The sequence below is a fragment of the Amblyraja radiata genome, chromosome 3 (genome assembly GCF_010909765.2).
Source record: "Amblyraja radiata isolate CabotCenter1 chromosome 3, sAmbRad1.1.pri, whole genome shotgun sequence".
Lineage (NCBI taxonomy): Eukaryota > Metazoa > Chordata > Chondrichthyes > Rajiformes > Rajidae > Amblyraja > Amblyraja radiata.
The window spans coordinates 114488281-114511027 of record NC_045958.1 but is presented as its reverse complement, the minus strand read 5'-3'; the positions used below and the strand labels follow the sequence as shown (position 1 = coordinate 114511027).

The 22747-nt window shown below is 45.2% G+C and overlaps 1 protein-coding gene across 3 annotated transcripts in view; it reads left to right on the top strand.

Annotated features, from left to right (window-relative positions):
* Positions 1 to 22747, top strand: part of sv2c (synaptic vesicle glycoprotein 2C) — an 88983-nt gene that overhangs the window by 60041 nt on the left and 6195 nt on the right. The window contains exons 1-6 of one of the 3 annotated variants that reach the window (XM_033018624.1): positions 2933 to 3243; positions 7344 to 7508; positions 8682 to 8815; positions 10892 to 11095; positions 14052 to 14211; positions 20632 to 22554. In XM_033018624.1, the coding sequence (XP_032874515.1) occupies positions 3170 to 3243; positions 7344 to 7508; positions 8682 to 8815; positions 10892 to 11095; positions 14052 to 14211; positions 20632 to 20815 (921 nt within the window). In that variant the 5' untranslated portion in view covers positions 2933 to 3169 and the 3' untranslated portion in view covers positions 20816 to 22554. Of the gene's footprint in view, positions 1 to 510; positions 622 to 2932; positions 3274 to 7343; positions 7509 to 8681; positions 8816 to 10891; positions 11096 to 14051; positions 14212 to 20631; positions 22555 to 22747 lie in introns of those variants that run through there. The other 2 variants (XM_033018623.1, XM_033018625.1) reach the window with 2 other exon arrangements.

The following is a 22747-nucleotide window of genomic DNA, read 5'->3' as shown; positions in this document are numbered from 1 at the left end:
TGGTGAAACAGATAATGTTTCAGATCCCTGACCCTTCATCAGCCCCTTCATAGCGTCATAGCGTGATACAGTGTGGAAACAGGCCCTTCAGCCCAACTTGCCCACACCGGCCAACATGCCCCATCTACACTGGTCCCACCTGCCAATAGAGTCATAGTGTGATACAGTGTGGAAGCAGGCCCTTCGGCCCAACTTTCCCTAAGAGCTAAATCTAACTCTTGAAAACATCCAGTGAATTGGCCTCCACTGCCTCCTATAGCAGAGAATCTCACAGATTCACAACTCTCTGGGTGAAAAAGATTTTCCTCATCTCAATCCTAAATGGCCTACCGTTTATTCTTAAACCGTGACTCCTGGTTCTGGACTCCCCCGACATGGAGGGACATTTTTATTTTCAGGTTTTCAGCATCTGCTGTTTTTGATTTTAATTTAGGGTTGTAATTCAATCTGTCTCAGGGAAACATTGTGCAGTGAAAAGTGCGTTTTATTCACCAGCATTTGTTTCTGCAGGTCAATAGAATCAAGACCCCGAAAATGATCGATGAATTGATAGAGATACAGACGGATACGGGCACCTGGTATATGAGATGGTTTGTTCGAATCAAAACAGAGCTGTATGGAGTAAGTAAAACTGGCCTGTGATTTCCTTTATGGCGATATCTTTCCTTTTGTTTAGTTATAGTTTAGCTTAGAGATACAGCGTGGAACAGGCCCCTCGGCCCACCGAGTCCGTGCCGACCAGCGATCCCCATACGCCAACACTGTCCTGCACACACTGGGGGTAATTTTACAGTTCTAGCAAACCAATTAACCTGGAAACGTGTACGTCTTTAGACCGTGGGAGGAAAGCAAAGAGCTCGGAGAAAGCACACGCATGTCAGGGGGAGAACAGACAACTCCCTACAGACAAGCACCTGTAGTCGGGATCGTAGTTAAGGCTCTTAAAGATAGCGGAGTCAGGGGATATGGGGAGAAGGCAGGAACTGGGGTCCTGATTGGGGATGATCAGCCATGATCACATTGACTGGCGGTGCTGGCTCGAAGGGCCGAATGGCCTACTCCTGCACCTATTGTCTATTGTCATAACCCGGGTCTCTGGCGCTGTAAGGCAGGAGCTCTATCGCCATGATCCAAGAGACTGTGCACAAGAGAAATATTTCACCCGCCATTTGTGGAGTCCACACTGATCGTAGACAAATCTCATTCTGAAATGGCAGAGGCCTAGAGAGTAGTTTTTAACAGTTAAAAATCAGAGCCCCAGGAAAATCAGAGCGTATTGGAAAGATTTCTGCCTGGATAAAAATTTAGGGTCTCCTGAAAGTGCAACTGGACCCTTTCCTTGTATAAAATCATGATAGGAATAGATCGGTTAAATGCGCAGTCTCGTGCTCAGAGTAGGGGAATCGAGAACCAGACGACACACGCTTCAGGTGAGAGAGGATGGATGTAACAGGAACCTGAGGCGTAACATTTGTCACACAAAGGGTGGTGGGTGTATGGCACGAGCTGCCGGAGGAGGTAGATGAGGCAGGGACTATTGTAATGTTCACGAAACATTTGGACAGGTACATGGATAGGACAGGTTTAGAGGGATATGGACTAAACGCAGGCTAGTGATTCACCATGTATGTAGATGGTGTGGGCAAGTTGGACCGAAGGGCCTGTTTCCACGCTGTATCACTCTATGACACTTCATGTCCTTTGAAGTTAGTAGTAGGCCCCCCTCGGTCATGACTGACCATGGGTGATGCATCCTGGTCGGATGCAAGCCTGGGCAATGTCATATGGAGGACAGGTTGTTGCCCATGCAGCACGTCCCCCCTCTCCACGTCGCTGATCGATCCAAAGGAACAGCAGAGCCGTTACAGTTTGGCACCAGCGCCGTCGCAGGAGCTGCCAGAGCGAGGTTGTAGACAACGACGAACTGCCTTAGGGGCTCCGACTCCGGATTTTCTTGAGGTTTACTCCAGTAGCCTTTTCCATGACTGGATATGGCCACAAGGCAGTGGAGGTTTTAAATCAGAGTTTTCCCTCTCCTAGATGGACTGCCTTCCCAGGCTGACGAGCCCCATCTGTCAGTATTATTTGCAGGTTTCTGGGAAATCCTGACACCAAAAGGCAGATCTTATCAAAATAAAATAAAGAATATGGTTTGTTGTGAGAATGAGAAAGGTTCCGTACGGCATACTGTCATGTTAACTTCCAATGGCGTCACGTTGAACTAAAATTCCTGTCCCACGGTACGAGTTCATTCCAAGAGCTCTCCCGAGTTTAAATAAAATCAAACTTGTGGTAAGCACGGAGAATGAACGTAGCGGGTACGTCGGAGCTCGGGGACGTCTCTTAGCGCTAACGGCAGGTACTCGGGAAGACTCGCTAACGGCAGGTAAGCTCGGCAAGATTCGTGAAGATTTTTCAACATGTTGAAAATTGTCCACGAGAGCCCCGAGTACCGACGAGTGGCCATTATCGTAAATCTCCGAGTTTGAATCAGGGCAAACTCAGGAGAACTCTTGGAATTAACTCATACCGTGGGACAGGGCTATTACTCTGAAATGTCATCGAGGCAGGCAGACTGATACCTGCACTCGTTCAAGTGTGTGATTCCCCCCTGGAGGCTGAGCAGACTTGAGCGGTTGCCTTAATGAAACCTAATTAGCTTAGTTTCGAGATACAGCGCGGAAACAGGCCCTTCGGCCCACCGAGTCCGCGCCGACCAGCGATCCCCGCACACTAACACTATCCTACACACATTAACACATACACCAAGCCAATTAACCTACAAACCTGTACGTCTTTGGAGTGTGGGAGGAAACCGAAGATCTCGGAGTAAACCCACGCGGTCACAGGGCGAACGTGCAAACTCCGTACAGACAGCACCCGTGGTCGGGATCGAACCCACGTCTCTGGTGCTGCAAGCGCTGTAAGGCAGCAACTCTACCACTGCGCCAGCGTGCCGCCTGAAAATGAGCCCATTTTCAAACGCGTTTCATCTTCCCACCTCAGGAGTATTTTGCAGCCACGAGTCCCACTTCTTATTTGAAAACAATATGCTCGCAACCCGCATGGGAGGTTGTCCTCCCTGCATTAGCAGCTGCAGGTTTAATTAAATACCTCGTGAGTTTGATGATGTTGTTCTGTTTTGCTTTCACAGATTTGGTTGACATTCATGAGATGTTTTGACTACCCTGTCAGGCGAAACACCATTCTGCTGATTATAGTTTGGACAACCTTGTCATTTGGGTGAGGCTTCCTGTAATCAAAGCCCATTAAACATAACTTATCTGTGATATAAACTGTTCTCATGTATTACTCAACCTACTTGCCTCATTGGTCACCCTCAGACTCTCTTAGATTGGACTTTGCTGGCATTCATCTTGAACGTAGCATTGAAAGTAGGCATGCAGGTGCAGCAGGCAGTGAAGAAAGTGAATGGTATGTTAGCATTCATAGCAAAAGGAATTGAGTATAGGAGCAGGGAGGTTCTACTGCAGTTGTACAGGGCCTTGGTGAGACCACACCTGGAGTATTGTGTACAGTTTTGGTCTCCTAATCTGAGGAAAGACATTCTTGCCACAGAGAAGGTTCACCAGACTGATTCCTGGGATGGCAGGACTTTCATATGAAGAAACACTGGATAGACTTGGCTTGTACTCGCTAGAATTTGGAAGATTGAGGGGGGGATCTTATTGAAACTTACAAAATTCTTAAGGGGTTGGACAGGCTCGATGCGGGAAGATTGTTCCCGATGTTGGGGAAGTCCAGAACAAGGGGTCACAGTTTAAGGATAAGGGGGAAATCTTTTAGGACCGAGATGAGAAAAACATTTTTCACACAGAGAGTGGTGAATCTGTGGAATTCTCTGCCACAGAAGGTAGTTGAGGCCAGGTCATTGGCTATATTTAAGAGGGAGTTAGATGTGGCCCTTGTGGCTAAAGGGATCAGGGGATATGGAGAGAAGGCAGGTACAGGATACTGAGTTGGATGATCAGCCATGATCATATTGAATGGCTCGAAGGGCCGAATGGCATACTCCTGCACCTATTTTCTATGTTTCTATGTTCTAAACATTATTCCCTTATCATGCATCTGTACATTGTGAACGGCTCGATTGTAATCATGTACTGTCTTTCCGCCGACTGGTTAGCACGCAACAAAAGCTTTTCACGGTACCTCGGTAGAAACATAGAAACATAGAAACATAGAAATTAGGTGCAGGAGTAGGCCATTCGGCCCTTCGAGCCTGCACCGCCATTCAATATGATCATGGCTGATCATCCAACTCAGTATCCCGTACCTGCCTTCTCTCCATACCCTCTGATCCCCTTAGCCACAAGGGCCACATCTAACTCCCTCTTAAATATAGCCAATGAACTGGCCTCGACTACCCTCTGTGGCAGAGAGTTCCAGAGATTCACCACTCTCTGTGTGAAAAAAGTACTTCTCATCTCGGTTTTAAAGGATTTCCCCCTTATCCTTAAGCTGTGACCCCTTGTCCTGGACTTCCCCAACATCGGGAGCAATCTTCCTGCATCTAGCCTGTCCAACCCCTTAAGAATTTTGTAAGTTTCTATAAGATTCCCTCTCAATCTCCTAAATTCTAGAGAGTATAAACCTAGTCTATCCAGTCTTTCTTCATAAGACAGTCCTGACATCCCAGGAATCAGTCTGGTGAACCTTCTCTGCACTCCCTCTATGGCAAGAATGTCCTTCCTCAGATTTGGAGACCAAAACTGTACGCAATACTCCAGGTGTGGTCTCACCAAGACCCTGTACAACTACACGTGACAATAAACTGCACGGAACGGAACTGAATGTGTCCTGTTCAGAAATGTGATGCCCGCACCCATGTGGGCAAATCACTAGCTGAATGATATATGTCATGGTGAAATTCTTTGTTTTGCACACGGTACACAAAGTATGCAAAGAGTTGCTATGTATAGGGTGTCAACAAAGTTACAAAGTGTTCAATGTCGTCCCAACGGTCCCTCTTCAGAGTGGATGGACTAATAACTATATTCGGGTGGCGCAGTGGCACAGATGGTATAGCTATTACCTCACAGTGCCAGGGACCCAGATCCAATTCTGACTTTGGGTGCTGTAGGTATGGAATTTGAACCTGCTCCCTGTGACCGCAAGGGCTTCCCTCCGGGTGCACCGGTTGCCCCCCACATCCCAAAGTTGTGCAGATTTGTGGGTTAGGTGGTCTCTGCAAATTGCACTTAGTGTGTAGGGAGTGGTTGCAGAAGTGGGATAACATGGAGCTCGTGTGAACGGGCGATTGATGGTCGGTGGTTGACTCGGTGGGGCCGAAGGGCCTGTTTTCATGTTGTATCACTAAAGTAAACTAAACTAAGTAGGCAAGTAGAGAAGAACAGGAACCTCGGGTCATTTAGGGTGACAGGTCCTGACTAAATATGTCAGGTTAAAATCAAGTCAGTATCAAAAAAAAATGTCTTCAAAGTGAAGGTAGACAAAAATGCTGGAGGAACTCAGCGGGTGAGGCAGCATCTATGGAGAGATGCAATATTCGACTTTTCGGGTCGAGACCCTTCTTCAGACTGATGTCGGTGGGGGGGGGGGCGGAGAAACAGAAAGGAAGATGCGGAGACAGTAGGCTGTGGGAGAGTTGGGAAGGGGGATGGGAAGGAGGGAGAAAGCAAGGACTATCTGAAATTAGAGAAGTCAATGTTCATACCACTGGGGTATAAACTACCCAAGTGAAATATGAGGTGCTGTTCCTCCAATTTGCGCTGGGCCTCTCTCTGGCAATGGAGATCAAAGTGAGGTTGTGTTTAGTTTGTTCTGAGGTTCGGTTTGGTTGGAATTTTACCACCAAACAAATCTCTTGGGAGAATCTCATTCAATATTTTGTAGCCCGATCAGTTAGTATCGAAAATGTTATGACATTTAAAAAAATCTCCAAGCACAACTTTGTAATTAAAGACAGCACAATGTGCCGAAAAATGTTGCTGCCTGGATCTACCCCCAGTCTGTTGAGTGACTATTTAATGATTCAATGATTCAACGATACATTATTGTCACATGTACCTCGGTACAGTGAAGTGCTTTGTTTTGCAAACAACCCGGTAAAAACATGTAGCAGACATCACCTTGACAGTGTATAGATGACGCCACGTTTTGGCATCAACAAAATACCACAAACGTTCACCGAATATCCCCATCTAATGCCTGCTGCTGCACATGGCAGCAACCACTACCCCAACCCCTCACCGCAGGGTTTCCTCCCTTCGTTCTCGGCACCGTCCCCCCTCCCCACCCCTGCCCGGGTCCCCCTTTGTTCTCTGTACCTGGTCATGTTGCTCTTGGGATAATCAGTCAGGGTTCCCGCTGCTACCATGCAACTGAACCTATCATCCTATCAACAACCGGAGGGCAGTCCTGAGCTACTATCTACCTCATTGGCGGCCCTCAGCTTTTGCTATCCCTTTAAACTGTAACGTTACAGGTTCAGGAGCAGCTCATTCCCACCAGCTTATCCCAGTATGAAACACCACACCTCCAAATTTAGAGACAGTTTCTTCCCAGCTGTTATCAGGCAACTGAACCATCCTACCAACAACTAGAGAGTGGTCCTGAGCTGCTATCCACCTCACTGGAGACCCTCGCACTATCTTTGATTGGACCTTATCTTGCACTAAACATTATCCGCGTTATTCCCTTTAATCAAGTTTCTGTACACTGTGGACGGCTCGATTGTAATCATGTATTTTCTTTCCGCCAACCGGATAGCATGCAACCAAAGCTTTTCACTGTACCTCGGCACAAGTGACAATAAACTAAGCTAAACCATATGCTATCTAATGACCCGTGCAGGACGCTCGAGTGAGTGCATCCAAGGTGAGGTGAGATACACTGCTGTGCTGGCCCGAACTCGAGACATCTTTATTTCGCAGCAATTAGGCATTTGCGCCTCGCTGTGCAAATTGAATGAGACACACTGCAGGACTGCCCGATGGTGCAGCAAAGGAGGGGACATATTTTCATGAATAAAAAACGCGTTTGCACTTTTCCTTGAAAATCGCTGGAACGGTGGAAAGAAACCAGTGCTGGCATGTTTGAAGCCCAGTTATTTCCTACCCACGGATCGCAGTGGTCGGTTAATTAATCAATTATGAAACCATCCATTATGTGTGTTATCACATCATGCATTCCATTATTTTCTCTCAAGCATCACTAAACAGATTTAATTGCATAAACAGCAAAGAGTCGGAGCAAATTGCTTCCTGTGCATCAGATGAATTGAAATCAACATCCTTCTGTTCTAATGTCTGCATCTTCTGGCAGACGCAAGTCTCTTAGCCCACTCTTTTATGTTTCAGTTACTATGGTCTCTCTGTCTGGTTTCCTGACGTCATCAAGCACCTTCAAGCCGATGAGTATGCATCCCGGGTGAAAAAGTTTTATGGAGAAAGAGTTGAAGATTTTGTGTTCAACTTTACGCTGGAGAACCAAATCCACACAAATGGAGAGTACATCAAGGACAGGTGAGGAACGGCTTGGTCATTTATCTCGTTGCTTGCCAAAGGTCAAACACATTCATCAGTTCCAGGAGCAGGATTAGGCCCTTCGACCCATCAAGTCTACTCCCGCCATTCAACCATGGCTGATCTATCTATAACCCCACTCTCCTGACTTCTCCCCATAACCTCTAACACCTGTACTAATCAAGAATATATCTATGGTGCACAAAAATGCTGGAGAAACTCAGCGGGTGCAGCAGCACCTATGGAGCGAAGGAAATAGGCAACGTTTCGGGCCGAAACCCTTCTTCAGACTGATGGGGGGGTGGCGGGGAGAAGAAAGGAAAAAGGAGGAGGAGGAGCCCGAGGGCTGAGTGATGGGAGGAGACAGCCCAAGGGCTGAGGAAGGGGAGGAGACAGCAAGAGCTAACAAAATTGGGAGAATTCAATGTTCATGCCCCCAGGATGCAGACTCCCCAAGCGAAATATGAGGTGCTGTTCCTCCAATTTCCGGTGTTGCTCGCTCTGGCCATGGAGGAGACCCAGGACAGAGAGGTCGGATGGGGAATGGGAGGGGGAGTTGAAGTGATGGGGAATGGGAAGAATATATCTATCTCTGCCTTAAATATATCCACAGATTCACCATTCTCAGACTGAAGAATTTCCTCCTCATCTCCTTCCTTAAAGAATGTCCTTCAATTCTGGGGCTGTGACTTCTAGTCCTAGACTCTCTCACTAAACAGACCATTCGGCCCAACTTGCCCAGACCGGCCAACATGTCCCAACTACATTAGTTCCACTTGCCTGCATTTGAACCATATCCCTCTCAACCTGTCCAATCCATGTACCTGTCCAAATGTTTCTTAAACGTTGGGATAGTCCCTGCCTCAACTACCTCCTCCGGCAGCTCGGTCCATCCCACCACTCTTCTTGTGAAAAAGCTACCCCTCAGGTTGTTATTAAATCTCCCCCCATCCCTCTCCCCCTCCCCCTCCCTTCTCCTTAAACCCATGTCCTCTAGTTCTCAATTCCCTTATCACCTGTACTTATCAAGAATCTATCGATCTCTGCCTTAAATATAAAGGTTCTAGTCTGGGCAAGAGACTCTTCTTCAGACTTCTACAGTTTGGTAAAATCAACATCTACAGTTCCTTGTTTCCACATAAGCATTAAAATATGTATTTCCTTTATTAATAGGTTCAGCATCATGAAGTTTAAATCGGTAATCTTTGAAGATTCCCTCTTTAAGAACTGTTATTTTGAAGATGTGACATCTATAATGACCTATTTTAAGAACTGCACATTTACAGAAACCCTTTTCTATAATACAGGTCAGTGTGTATACCAAGAGTCAAGAGTGTTTGATTGTCATTTGTCCCAGATAAAACAATGAAATTCCTAATTGCAGCCGCACAACAGAATATGTAAGCATAGTACACGGTAAACAATATATACACAAAAAATAAAGTTCCGTGTGTGTAAATGTACAATACATACATAATATACACACACATATGTATATATATAATATATATATGTGTATGTATGCATGTATGTATGTTATATATGTACGCACACACACACAAACAGACACACACACATACGCACAAACGTCACATAAAATCAAACAATAATAGTGCAAAAAGACAAAACCAATGCCCCCAAGTCTATGTAGTTCAGAGCTTATTTGTAAGTTTTAGTGCTTAATAGCCTGAGAAGCTGGACTCTGCCATCTTATCAATTGCACTCTGATCACCTACCGACCCAACACTGATGCTGTCATGGGTGACAATTCATCAGCTAAATAGGTGCAAGGAACCTCAGATGCTAAATTACAAAAAGAAACACTTGAAGTGCTGGAGTAACTCAGCAAGCCAGGTAGCATCCCGGAAAGACATGGATAGGCGATGTCTTGGGTCTGGACCTTTCTTCAGATGGGGGGTGGAGGAAGCTGGAAGAGAGGTGGGCCATAGGACAAAGCCTGACAATTGATAGATGGACACAAAATACTGGAGTAACTCAGCGGGTTAGGCAGAAGAGGAATAGTCACCTTCACCTATTCCTTCTCTCCAGAGATGCTGCCTGTCCCGCTGAGTTACTCCAGCATTTTGTGTCTATCTTCAGTATAAACCAGCATCTCCAGTTCCTTCCTGCACAAGTGAGAGGTGGATACAGGTGACGTGGGGTGGGGGGGGGTAATTGACAGATAGGTGGACTAAAAAGATAAAAAAGCTGTTAGATTTAGGAGAAATGCGGAGTGAAATGTGAAGCCAGAGGAAAGGATGTAGGTGGAAGGGGTTGGTGGGGAATGGGAAAGAGGGGGGTGGGAGAGTGGGAACTTGAACATGAGGCGAGAAGAACATTGGCACATCTGGATTTCAAATTTATCTCTTAATGTGATATCAGTGAGGAAATCACGCTGTGTGCGATCTTATCAAAGACAAAACCACTTATTCATACATCTTCCTTCAATAACCAACAGAAGAATTCTATAAGCTAGACGCAAAATGCTGTAGTAACTCTGCGGGGCAGACACCATCTCTGGAGAAAAGGAATTGGTGACATTTCGGGTCGAAATCCTTCTTCAGACTGAGAGTCAGAGGGGAGGGAAACTAGAAGTATGAAGAGGTGCAGAACAAATCAGGGGTGGCACCGATGACCAAATAAAGGCAGAGCCCACAATGGTCCATTGTTGGCTGTGAAAGAGGTGATGACGAAGGGATATATGGTTGCAAACAGTAGAACTGGCAGGACGACTAGGTTGGGGGAGGGGCAGAGAGAGAGGGAATGCAAGGGTTACTTGAAATGAGGGAAATCAATATTCGCACCCCCGGATTGTAAGCCACCCAAGTGAAATATGAGGTGCTGTTCCTCCAATTTGCACGTGGCCTCACTCTGACAGTGGAGGAGGCCCAGGACAGAAAGGTCAAAGTGGGAATGGGAAGGGGAGTTAAAATCGAGAGCAAACAGGATAGGACTTGATGGACCAAGCACATGTTCAGTGAAATGTTCACCAAGTTTACGCTTGGTCTCAACTGGGAGATTCCCATAAGTTTGGGACTATATATATATATATATATATATATATACAGTAGTTATTTCACACTACGTCTCCCACCCAGGGGAATATAGCACAGCCAACCACCTACAATAAATGCTACGCCTTGTGAAATATTAACTTGAATGTTGCCTACAGAGTTTGAGAGGAAATATTTTCATAATTAACTGCATAGTTTTCCAGTATTGCTTCCTGTGCTTACCCACTTTGATTTTTCTTGGCAGCCGCTTACACGGATAATGAGAGATAATAAGGCGGAAATACCGACCGTCAAGTTATTTGATTAATAATTTCATCTTTGAATCATTGCCAAGCGTAAAATTTATGTGCATTTCTTGATTTTCTTCAGATCTTGTAGAATCTAAATTCATTGACTGTCAGTTTATCAACACTACATTCCTGCACAATAAGAAAGGATGTCAGATTAACTTTGATGAAGACTACAGTGCCTACTGGATATATTTTGTCAACTTCCTTGGAACGCTGGCTGTGTTGCCGGGAAATATTGTCTCCGCGTTGCTCATGGATAGAATTGGACGTTTGACAATGTTAGGTAAAGACTCCTTTGATTTTGCAAACATTTTAGATGATTGAGACCTCCTTGGTAATGAGCACTTGGTAGTTTCACAACCCACCACATTTAACGTAGTGTTAATGGCCTGTCCCACCAGCATGCGACTGCATGTGGCGAGCGCGACCTAACGTGGTCGCTTGAGCCGTACGGCCTCGCGGGGCCGGTCCCACTTCGATCGCCGGAGGCGTATGGTCCTGACCTCGCGTGGGGCTCCGAAAAACTGACACTGTTCAAAAATTCCACGCGACAACGGCCTGTCAGCCCGCAGCCGCATTGAGGCCGTACGCAGCGCCTCGACGAGCGTACGCCTAGCGTCTCGACGTCGTACGCAGCGTCTTGACGCCGTATGCAGCGTCTTGACGGTGTAAGCCTTGCATGTGGCGTTACGTGATGACATCACCGCCCGACGCCGTGCGACGTCCAAATTCAGTCGGCCCGCCTCCTGCCCAGCTGATTGGTGAGTATGATGTCGGGACCAGCCCCGCACAACTCCAGACGCCTCCGCGGTTGGAAGTGGGACCGGCCCCGCGAGGCCGTACGCCTCAAGCCACCACGTTTGGTCGCGCTAGCCGCATGCAGGTGGGACAGGTGAAACAGGCCCTTAGGCCAACTCATCCGCGCTGAACAAGAAGCCCCAACTAAGCTAGTTCCATTTGCCTGCATTTGGTCCATATCCCTCAAAACCTTTCCTGTCATGTACCTGTCCAAGTGTCTTTTAAATTATATCATACCTGCCTCAACTATCTTCTCTGGCATCTTATTCCATATACACACCACCCTCAGAGTGAAATGGTTGCCCATCAGGTTGCCCATCAGGTTCCCATTAAATCTTGTTTAAGAAGGAACTGCAGATGCTGGAAAATCGAAGGTACACAAAAAAACTGGAGGAACTCAGCGGGTGCAGCAGCATCATACCTCCCATTAAATCTTGCCCCTTTCAGTTTAAACCTATATGTGTTCCTTGATTCCCCTATCCTGGGTAAAGGACTGTGTGCATCCACATTATCAATTCCCCTCTTGATTTAATACACCTCTCTATAAGATCAAACCCTAGCCTCCTGCACTACAAGCAATACAGTCGTAGCCTTCCCAACCTCTCCCTATAGGCCAGACACTCGGGTTCTGGTAACATCCTTGTAAATCTTTTTCCAGCTTTCTTAGTTCCAATACATAAAACGCTAGGAATATCAAAGGCATTCGTCTGGAGGTATCGTCTAATTATTAGTTTAGGGAGCAGGGATTGATTTTCATAGAACATACTCTTCTTTATAATACTTGGGCGTTTGTTGCTCTGGTAATTCGAGTCACGCAGTGTGGATACGAGCCCTTCGGCCCAACTGCTTTGAGGGCAAAGGAAAGATAAGCCAGCGATTACATCAGCTGGTTCTGGACCTTTGTTGATGATTTTCACGCAAAAGGGGGAATCCTACCATAACCAGAGGGAAAACACAGTGTTAGTGGGCTCGGACAAGTATTGCCTTAGATCAACATGGACAATTCCCATCCAAAATTAATAGTCCAAAAATCCAATATGTACCCCTGGGTTCAACTGTAAATGTACGTTTCACAATTTACAACTTTTTTGCACGTTCATTTTCACTCTCAATTAATTCACAATAGTTCTTCGAAATTCAACGTCCTGTAAAAATCAGAATGCAATATGCTAACAACCCGGTTCGGGATGCTACCGCAATCTCATATCTCAATAGCAATCTGTTAAGACGCACAGGATATTTTTAAGAAGCTCTAGATTTTAAAGTAAAGATGTTTGCCACAAAATGGGATTCGGAAGCCAAAATTAATTAGCCAATATTTTGATGAACTACAACAGGAGGCATGATGAGAAAAGTTGGCGTTCAATTAATCGGACAATTATATTATTTAACTTTATTTTACAAGAATGTTTCTTGCTCTGGTAACTGGGACCCTTTTGTGCATAGATTACCTTCCCACCTAACTATAAAACTATAAAGCAATCTGTGCTTCAATAGACAATAGACAATAGACAATAGGAGCCATTCAATGTGATCATGGCTGATCATCCCCAATCAGTACCCCGTTCCTGCCTTCTCCCCATATCCCCTGACTCCGCTATCTTTAAGAGCCCTATCTAGCTCTCTCTTGAAAGCATCCAGAGAACCGGCCTCCAACACCCTCTGAGACAGAGAATTCAACAGACTCACAACTCTCTGTGAGAAAAAGTGTTTCCTTGTCTCTGTTCTAAATGGCTTACCCCTTATTCTTAAACTGTGGCCCCTGGTTCTGGACTCCCCCAACATCGGAAACATGTTTCCTGCCTCTAGCGTGTCCAAACCCTTAACAATCTTATATGTTTCAATAAGATAGCCTCTCATCCTTCTAAACTCCAGAGTGTACAAGCCCAGCCGCTCCAATCTCTTAGCATATGCTTCATTAGCTGTAAGGATTTTTAGGAGGTGGCATGGTGGCACAGCAGTAGAGTTGCTACCTTACAGCGCCAGAGACCCAGGTTCGATCCTAACTACGGGTGCTGTCCGTACTGAATTTGTACGTTCTCCCTGTGACCATGTGGGTTCTCCCCTGGTGCTCCAATTTCCTCCCACACTCCAAAGATGTACAGGTTTGTAGGTTAATTGGCTTCGGTAAAAATTGTAAATTGTCCCTGGTGTGTAGGATAGTGTTAGTGTGGGGGGATCGCTGGTCGACGCAGACACAGAAGGGTCAATTTCCGCGCTGTATCTAAAAACTAAACGTAACTAAATCTTTTGAAGTCCTGAAAATGCAAGTAATTTCTTGGTTGGGCAGGTGATTTTGTGATTGTTATTATTCCCATCAAGTCATTACTATCTTTGATTGTTATTTTTTCCTTCACATACACAAGTTGGCGATGCCATATATTGCAGCATTTTCTGTGCCTGTTTCATATTGAAACCTATTGCCTTTCCAACCTCTGTAGGTGGCTCCATGGTTCTCTCTGGGATCAGCTGCTTTTTCCTGTGGTTTGGGAACAGTGAAGCCATAATGATTGGGATGCTGTGCCTGTACAACGGTCTAACCATTTCCGCATGGAACTCCCTTGACGTCATCACCGTAGAACTTCTGCCAACTGACAGGAGGTCAGTCTACAACCTAGCTTTCTTTTGCAAATGTTCATAAGTTCATAACTGCTGAGTTACTCCAGCGCTTTGTCTTTAGTGTGGAGGTACAACGCAGAAACAGGTCCTTCGGCCCATCGAGTTCGCACCGACCAGCGATCACCTGTACACTAACACTATCCTACACACACTAGGGACAATTTACACTTTTGCCAAGTCAATTAACCTACAAACCTGCACGTCTTTGGAGTGCAGGAGGAATCCAAAGAAATCGGAGTAAACCCACCTGCTCACGGGGAGAACGCACAAACTCCATACAGACAGCACCCGTAGTCGGGATCGAACCCGGGTCTCTAGCGTTGCAAGTGCTGTAAGGCTGAGCTGAGCCCCTGTTCCTGATATAAATCGTGTTACAACCAATTCACCTCGCACAATATAAATTCCATGATTCGCCAGTCGTGTTATATCCGATTCGTGTTATATCCAAATATAGAAATAGCAGAACTACCTATTTCTAAATTCTAGTGTTAAAACGCTAAAGGAAACTTTGCCAAGAATCAGATCATAGTTTAGATAAGTAGATTCAGTAATTATACATCAATTTAAACAAATCCATCATTGAATTAGTCGAACCAGAGTCTAACACATGGATTAACCAGGAGTTAATGAAGAAAAATAATAGAATATTGATGTACTAGGTGTGGCAGAATGATTGAGAAACGCACAAGTATATAAATGCATTTCTATTCATCGTGTTCGACGCAAGATTCCCGCATCTGGAATGCCTTGTTTCGTGTTTTCGGAATATAAACTTTCTGAAGAAACAGGAAACTTCAGAACAAATGACAACTTGGATTTGGTAATAAAATCATTCTTCCCAGCTAGTGCCAGTGAATGCACACACATTCTTGTTATTGAACTGTTGCCAGCTGAGGGAAAGCCTCAAAGACCTGCCTTCCTTGCTGGGCACCTCAAGAATTTTAGATTTGTGTTTCCAACAAATAAATGTTTAAATAGCCTTCTCGTTATTATGCAATCAATATTTATAAACCTCTGTGTCATTTTGATTTTCCTCAGTAAAGTGCAAGTGGAACGAATAACAGATACATTGTTTAGAGCAACACCGATATAATGAGATGCTGCAGAACTCTAGAAAAAATCATTTAAATTGAATTATTTCTAAATCAATATTGATTTCTCTTAACTTCAAGTAGCCCTTGCTTTCCCTCTCTCTCCATCCCTCCGCCATCCTAGTTCTTCGACCAGTTTGACAGTCCCCCGGATTAAATTTTGCCTCAATGTCACCTTCCCCTAGCTAACAATGAGCTATTCTACATTGTCCTTGTCCCCTTTGATACCTTGTTTTCACACCTTCCCCTTCCATATCTCTGTATCTCCCTTTCACCTGTACTGTCAGGATGAAGAAGGGTCTCGACCTGAAACGTCACCCATTCCTTCTCTCCAGAGATGCTGCCTGTCCCGCTGAGTTACTCCAGCATGTTGTGACGGTCCACAATGGAGGTAGTTGTAAAGATTGTCACAGAGTGATTCACGTGGAGTTATTAACTACAATTTTACATGTTATTACTCTTGGTTGGGTTTCCAACATGATGACCTCTTACCTGTCCACGCCCTAGTGCAGTATGAACATCATTGTACAGCACAGTGGCGCCACTGGTAGAGCTGCTGCCGCACAGCGCCAAAAACCCAGGTTCTAACCTGACCCTAGGTGCTTGCTGTCTTTGTGGAGTTTGCACATTCTCCCTGTGGTCGTGTGGGGTTCGTCCGGTTGCACTGGTTTCCTCCCACACCCCAAAGACGTGTGGGTTTGTAGGTCGATTGACCTCTGTAAATTACCCCAAATGTGTTGGGAGTTGATGAGAAAGCGGGATAACATCGAACTAGTGTCAACTAATGTTCTGGGTGGCACGGTGGTGCAGCAGTAGAGTTGCTGCCTTGCACCGCCAGAGACTTGGGTTCGATCCTGACCATGGGTGCTGTCCGTACGGAGTTTGTAAGTTCTCCCTGTGACCTGCGTGGGTTTTCTCCCGGTGCTCTGGTTTCCTCCCACACTGCAACGGCGTACAGGTTTGTAGGTTAATTGGCTTTGACAAAAATTGTAAATTGTTCCCAGTGTGTGGAATAGTGCTAGTGTATGGGGATCACTGGTCGGAGCGGACACAGTGGGCTGAAGGGACTGTTTCCATGCTCTGTCTCTAAACCTATAACTAGAATAAAAGATGGTTGATGGTCAGCATGGATTGAAGGGCAGAAGGGCCTGTTTCCATGCCGTATCCTTATGCCCCTGTCCCACTTAGGAAACCTGATTGGAAACTTACCGCCCCACCCAAGGTTTCCGTGCGGTTCCCGGAGGTTTTGTCAGTCTCCCTACCTGTTTCCACCACCTGCAACCTCCGGCAACCACCTGCAACCTCCAGGAACCGCACGGAAACCTTGGGTGGGGCGCAAAGTCTCCAGAGGTTTCCGTTCAGGTTTCCTAAGTGGGACAGGGGCATTAATGTCAACGCAACCCCTATCCAACAATGGTGACACAGTGGAGCAATAGGTAGAGCTACTGCCTCACAGGACCAGAGATCCAGGGTTGAGCCTGACCTCAGGCCACCTACATGTTCTACCTCTGGTTTCCCTTGGAGCACACCAATTACATCCCACATACCAAAGATGTGTGGGTTGGTAAGTTAATTGCGTGCTGTACATTGCTCCCTGGTGTGTAGGTAAATGGTAGAAGTGGGAGCTGATAAGAGACCCCTGACCGCCAGGTTCAAGAATATCTTCTCCCCAGTAACCATCAAGCCCTTGGGCACTGCACAACACTAACCACAACAACTATCAACTGCCACAAACTGTGTCCCTGGTTCCACTATTGGTCATTTTTGCATTTATATTTCAGTTAATAAATGTCTGCTTAATTTCTTGGGAATGTATTTCAGTGAAAATAATACTAATTTACAAGCAGTCTGTAGAAGAGTGTCCCGACCCGAAACGTCATTTATCTGTGTTCTCCAGACATGCTGCCTGACCTGCTGAGTTACTCCAGCACTTTGTGTCTTTTTTGTAAACCAGCATTTGCAGTTAACTGTTTTTAGATTTTACTACACTAAGTGGGACCCGTTGGGTCCCATGTTCACACGGGAGGGCTGGTCCCCCGACGCAATATTCCACCTCTCCACCAATTCCAATATTGGAGGCCAGTGGGGGGGCTTTCTGGAGTGCTGGTGGTGGGTTCTTGGGGATGGCAGTTCGGTCCCTCAACCTGATGTGCTGGCAGCTTACTCATGGCTGGTGGGCTGGCAGTTGACTCATGGCTATTCCTTGAAATTCTATTTCAAGCAAGGTGCAAGGCCACCTAATTCAAATCCATTTTCCTACCATTTTAAGCAGAGTGCAAGGCCACCAAATTCAAGCAGTTTCTTACCACTTCGAGCAGAGTGCAAGGCCACCAAATTCAAGTGCAGTTTCCTGCCACTTCAAGCAGGGTGCAAGGCCACCAAATTCAAGTGCAGTTTCCTATCACTTCAAGCAGGGTGCAAGGCCACCAAATTCAAGTGCAGTTTCCAACCACTTCAAGCAGGGTGCAAGGTCACTGAATTCAAGTGCAGTTTCATACCACTTCAAGCAGGGTGCAAGGCCACCAAATTCAAGTGCAGTTTCATACCACTTCAAGCTGGATCCAAGGCCACCAAATTCAAATGCAGCTTCATACCATTTCATGCAGGGTGAAACCACCATAAAACCAGCATAAAACCACACAAAACACCAAACTCACAGTTCAGTAGACATTCAGTGTGTTCAGTTGATTCACAGCTCAGACAGAGTCGTGACCTCTCCCTCCCCCATCATGCAGAGACTGAGCCACACCCACACTTCCAGGTTTTATAACCCCCTCCCCCTCCCACTGGAAAAGCTGTGGCCTTCATGGCGTGATTGACAGGAGAGAGATTTTCAACATTTTTTAAACACTAATAACACTTTTATTTTTCATTGATGGGAAGAATCCTCTGCACCTGCTGAGCGGAGGGGGGACTGAGTAAGATGTCCAAAAATCACAGCCGTAGGTGGTAGCGTTTTATCTAAAATCAATATACAGTGCAAACAGGAAGTTACCCAAAGCACCCAAACCACCATTTGCAGTAGTGCCCTTTACCTTCAAGCCAAAGCACCCAAACAACCATTTGCAGGCAGTGCCTTTTTACTTCAAACCAACCATATTTTCATTTTCAAACCACATTAAGGGGACTCACAGTTGAGTGGACGTGTTCAGTGTTATTCAGAGCTCAGAGAGACATGACCCTCTGGCTTCCTCCATCTTGCAGAGCCTGAGTGAGGCACACCACTTCCGGGTTTTATAGTCCCACCCCCCTCCCACCAGCAGGGGCAGCAGAGAGAATGGCAATTTTAAAAAAAACATTAATATCTCTCTGATTTTTCAACAATGGGGAAAATCTTCTGGTCCCGGAAGGCGGAGGGGGCTCTGAGCGAGGTGGCCGAAAATGACGGCCATAGGTGACGGCGTTCTTTCGGAAATCACACCACAGCGAGCCAAAAGCGGTCAAGATCAGACTTTTAGTAATATAGATACTTATTTACTTGTTGATCTGCTGCTAGCAACATTGGCTATTGATGATGAAGAAAGTGATTGGACAGAAATTCATTACAGGTCCACCATTGATTTTTCGGCATCCTTGGTTCCAGAGTCTTTCTGGTTTATCTGTTTTGCCAGACCAACAGAGGTCATGGCCTCTGAGAAGAGTCCAACAGAACTGGAACGGTCTGCTAAGGCCACCAGGGAGCCAAGGTACCCACCCACAAAGTCGGCCTCAGAAGTCGGCCAAAGGAACTGACCTCTGCCCAGTGCCCTGGCCGCAGGGGATAAATTTGTCCCTCTGATTGGCATAGAAGTTCCAATGAGGTCTAGACTTAAGGAAGTGGCTCTATTCGTGGATGCATTGGTGATCATTTTCCATTGTTCTATAGATTCAGGATCAGTTCCTGTGGATTGGAGGGTAGCTAATGTTGTCCAACTTTTTAAGAAAGGTGGGAGAGGGAAAACTGGGAATTATAGACCATTTAGCCTGACATCGGTGGTGGGGAAGATGCTGGAGTCAATTATAAAAGATGAGATAGCCGCACATTTGGATAGCAGTAACAGGATCGGTCCGAGTCAGCATAGATTTACGAAGGGGAAATCATGCTTGACTAATCTTCTGGAATTTTTTGAGGATGTAACTAGGAAAATGGACAAGGGAGAGCCAGTGGATGTAGTGTACCTGGACTTTCAGAAAGCATTTGATAAGGTCCCACATAGGAGATTAGTGGGCAAAAATAGAGCACATGGTATAGGGGGTAGAGTGCTGACATGGATAGAGAAGTGGTTGGCAGACAGGAAACAAAGAATAGGGATTAACGGGTCCCTTTCAGAATGGCAGGCAGTGACGTGGGGTACCGCAAGGCTCGGTGCTGGGACCACAGCTATTTACAATATACATCAATGATTTGGATGAAGGGATTAAAAGTAACATTAGCAAATTTGCAGTTGACACTAAGCTGGGTGGCAGTGTGAACTGTGAGGAGGATGCTATGAGGATGCAGGGTGACTTGGACAGGGTGGGTGAGTGGGCAGATGCATGGCAGATGCAGTGTAATGTGGATAAATGTGAGGTTATGCACTTTGATGGCAAAAACAGGAAGGCAGATTTTTATTTGAATAGTGTCAAGTTTGGAAAAGGGGAAGTACAACGAGATCTGGGTGTCCTTGTTCATCAGTCACTGAAAGTAAGCATGCAGGTACAGCAGGCAGTAAAGAAAGCTAATGGCATGTTGGCGGGACCGTCAAATGTTGAAAGAATGGAGCAGCTGGGCTTATACACTCTGGAATTTAAAAGGATGAGGGGGCATCTTATTGAAACATATAAGATTATTAAGGGTTTGGACGCACTAGAGGCAAGAAACATGTTCCCGATGTTGGGGGAGTCCAGAACCAGGGGCCACAGATTAAGAATAAGGGGTAGGCCATTTAGAATGGAGATGAGGAATTATCTGCCTCAGAAGGCAGTGGATGCCAATTCTCTGGATGCTTTCAAGAGAGAGTTAGATGGAACTCTTAAAGTTTGCGGAGTCAGGGGATATGGGGAGAAGGCAGGAACGGGGTACTGATTGTGGATGATCAGCCACGATCACATTGAATGGCGGTGATGGGTCGAAGGGCCGAATAGCCTACTCCTGCACCTATTGTCTATTGTCTATTGACCACCTCACCCGACATTTTCGGAGGGACTTCGGACGGTGATTGCAAGTGCGCTCTCATAAATTTGCCCGGATTAAAGGAGATGCCGGACCACCAGTGGCTGAAAAATCGGTGGTGGGCAAATACTAACATCATTCCCTTAAACTAAAATAATGTTCTTTGATTTCTTTCAACAGAGCCACAGGATTCGGATTCCTGAATGCCCTGTGCAAAGCTGCTACGGTACTTGGAAATCTAATCTTCGGCTCCTTGGTGGGTATAACCAAATCCATCCCGATTCTGTTGGCGTCCACTGTCCTCGTCTGCGGTGGCTTGGTGGGACTCCGACTTCCTGACACAAGGAACCAGGTGCTCATGTGATTCGGAACAGCCGTCCATTGGATTTTTTGGTGCCCAATGGCAGTGGTCAAGTGAAATGTTTGAATAACAAGATCCGTTGCGTAGACAAACAACTAATTGTTACACACAAGTACTTCCTCTTTGCTTTCCCTTTAGGTTCCGTGCAGTTTACATTTTGCTTTCTCGACTGTACACACTCTCACCTAATTCAAAGCCATGTATTTAATAAGGCTGCAGCCCACGATTGTCGGTATTACTGATAGACCAAGAAGCGACGGCGAGCCTAGTCTGACAGTGGGCTTTTTATCCAACATGTCTCCACTTATTAGATTTACCCTCTCATCTATATATCTAAGCCAATTTGAATTCTTCAGTCGCAGTGAATCATATAATCTGTCACATTAGTAAAGTTTTGAGGCAACGCTGATGGAAAATAATGGCACATAATTCATCCTAACAAGATATTTATAGAATCCGTGATGTGAAATAATTCCATTTCTTAATGTTCACTAAATCAGTAAGTTGCATTTTTCATTATATTTTCAATGGGCAATGTCGGTATAGATCGGAGTAGAGGATCTTATGAGAAGTTAATCATCGTCTCTAATCCTTGTTGCTAATTTTATGTCATTGTAGACTACATACTTGCCCGTGGCTCTAGATTCCACCCTTGTGGTAATGATGAATGAACCACTTGCCAATTGTAAGCGGTGTCCCAAAGAAATGAAAACTGTGGACTTGTGCATTTCCACTAATGCTGTCCAAACACATTTATTAACAATAGATCTGAAACATCAAACCACTTTGATAAAATTAATTCTTGAGGTTTTATTTCTCCAGAAATTACAATAGGATGTTAGAGGCAGCTGAGAGGAATTTCTGGCCATAGTTTTGCATTTGCTAACTTATTTTTTCAGAAAATACTGTAGGATGGTGGTAGTACAATTACCAGTGCCCTTATAATGCAAAATATGAACTTTTTAAACACATTTTCTCATTTGATGTAATATTGCTGTCAATTTTTTTCCTTTTTATTTTTTCCTGAAAAGTAATACATTTCTGATTTTCTCGCAAAAATGCACTAAAATAATTTTAAACACAGAATATATGCACATTATTCAATTAGTTATATTATTTTACATATATTATAGTACGTAAAGGAATTTCATTGTGCATTCCTTTCCTATAAGAAAAGAATTACGTTGGAATTTATTTTTAGCCATCGTACTCAACCTCTGATAAATTGGTTCCACTGAAGTGAATAAAATAATAATTCCAGACGCAGAGGATAACAATCAGCTATTATTATTTTAAAGATCTTCAATAATACTCCAAAATCAAAACATTAATTAGATTTCATGAAAGGCATTGACTGCGTGACCAAAACCCTATAGAGTGTTCATTTGAAACCTGAATGGCCTTCGACCTCATGTTTGTCTGTAAAATATGCATTGTGCCTCTTGTAGTTTGAATTATATATAAAATATTTAAAGTGAATTCGTAAAAGCGGAGCTGAATAGGAATGCCCAAAACATTAATACAATTTCATGATGATCCCAACATTTATTTCGCTCAGAGCGTAGTTCCTTCGTAGCGTAGTTTTGTGGTGAATAGTCAAGCATTAGCCAGGGATTTCCTTGGAGAAACTCTTGCATTTTTCTCCTGGCTTTTAAGTGTGATTTTAGTTTAGGTTAGAGATACAGCACGGAAACAGGCCACTCGGCCCACCGAGTCCGTGCCGGCCAGCGATCCCCGCATATTAACACTACCCTACACACACTAGGGACAATTTACAATTTATACCAAGCCAATTAACCTACAAACCCGCAAGTCTTTGGATGTCTGTGGAATTCTCTGTCTCAGAGGGAGGTGGAGGCCGATTCTCTGGATACTTTCAAGAGAGAGCTAGATAGGGCTCTTAAAGATAGTGGAGACAGGGAATATGGGGATAAG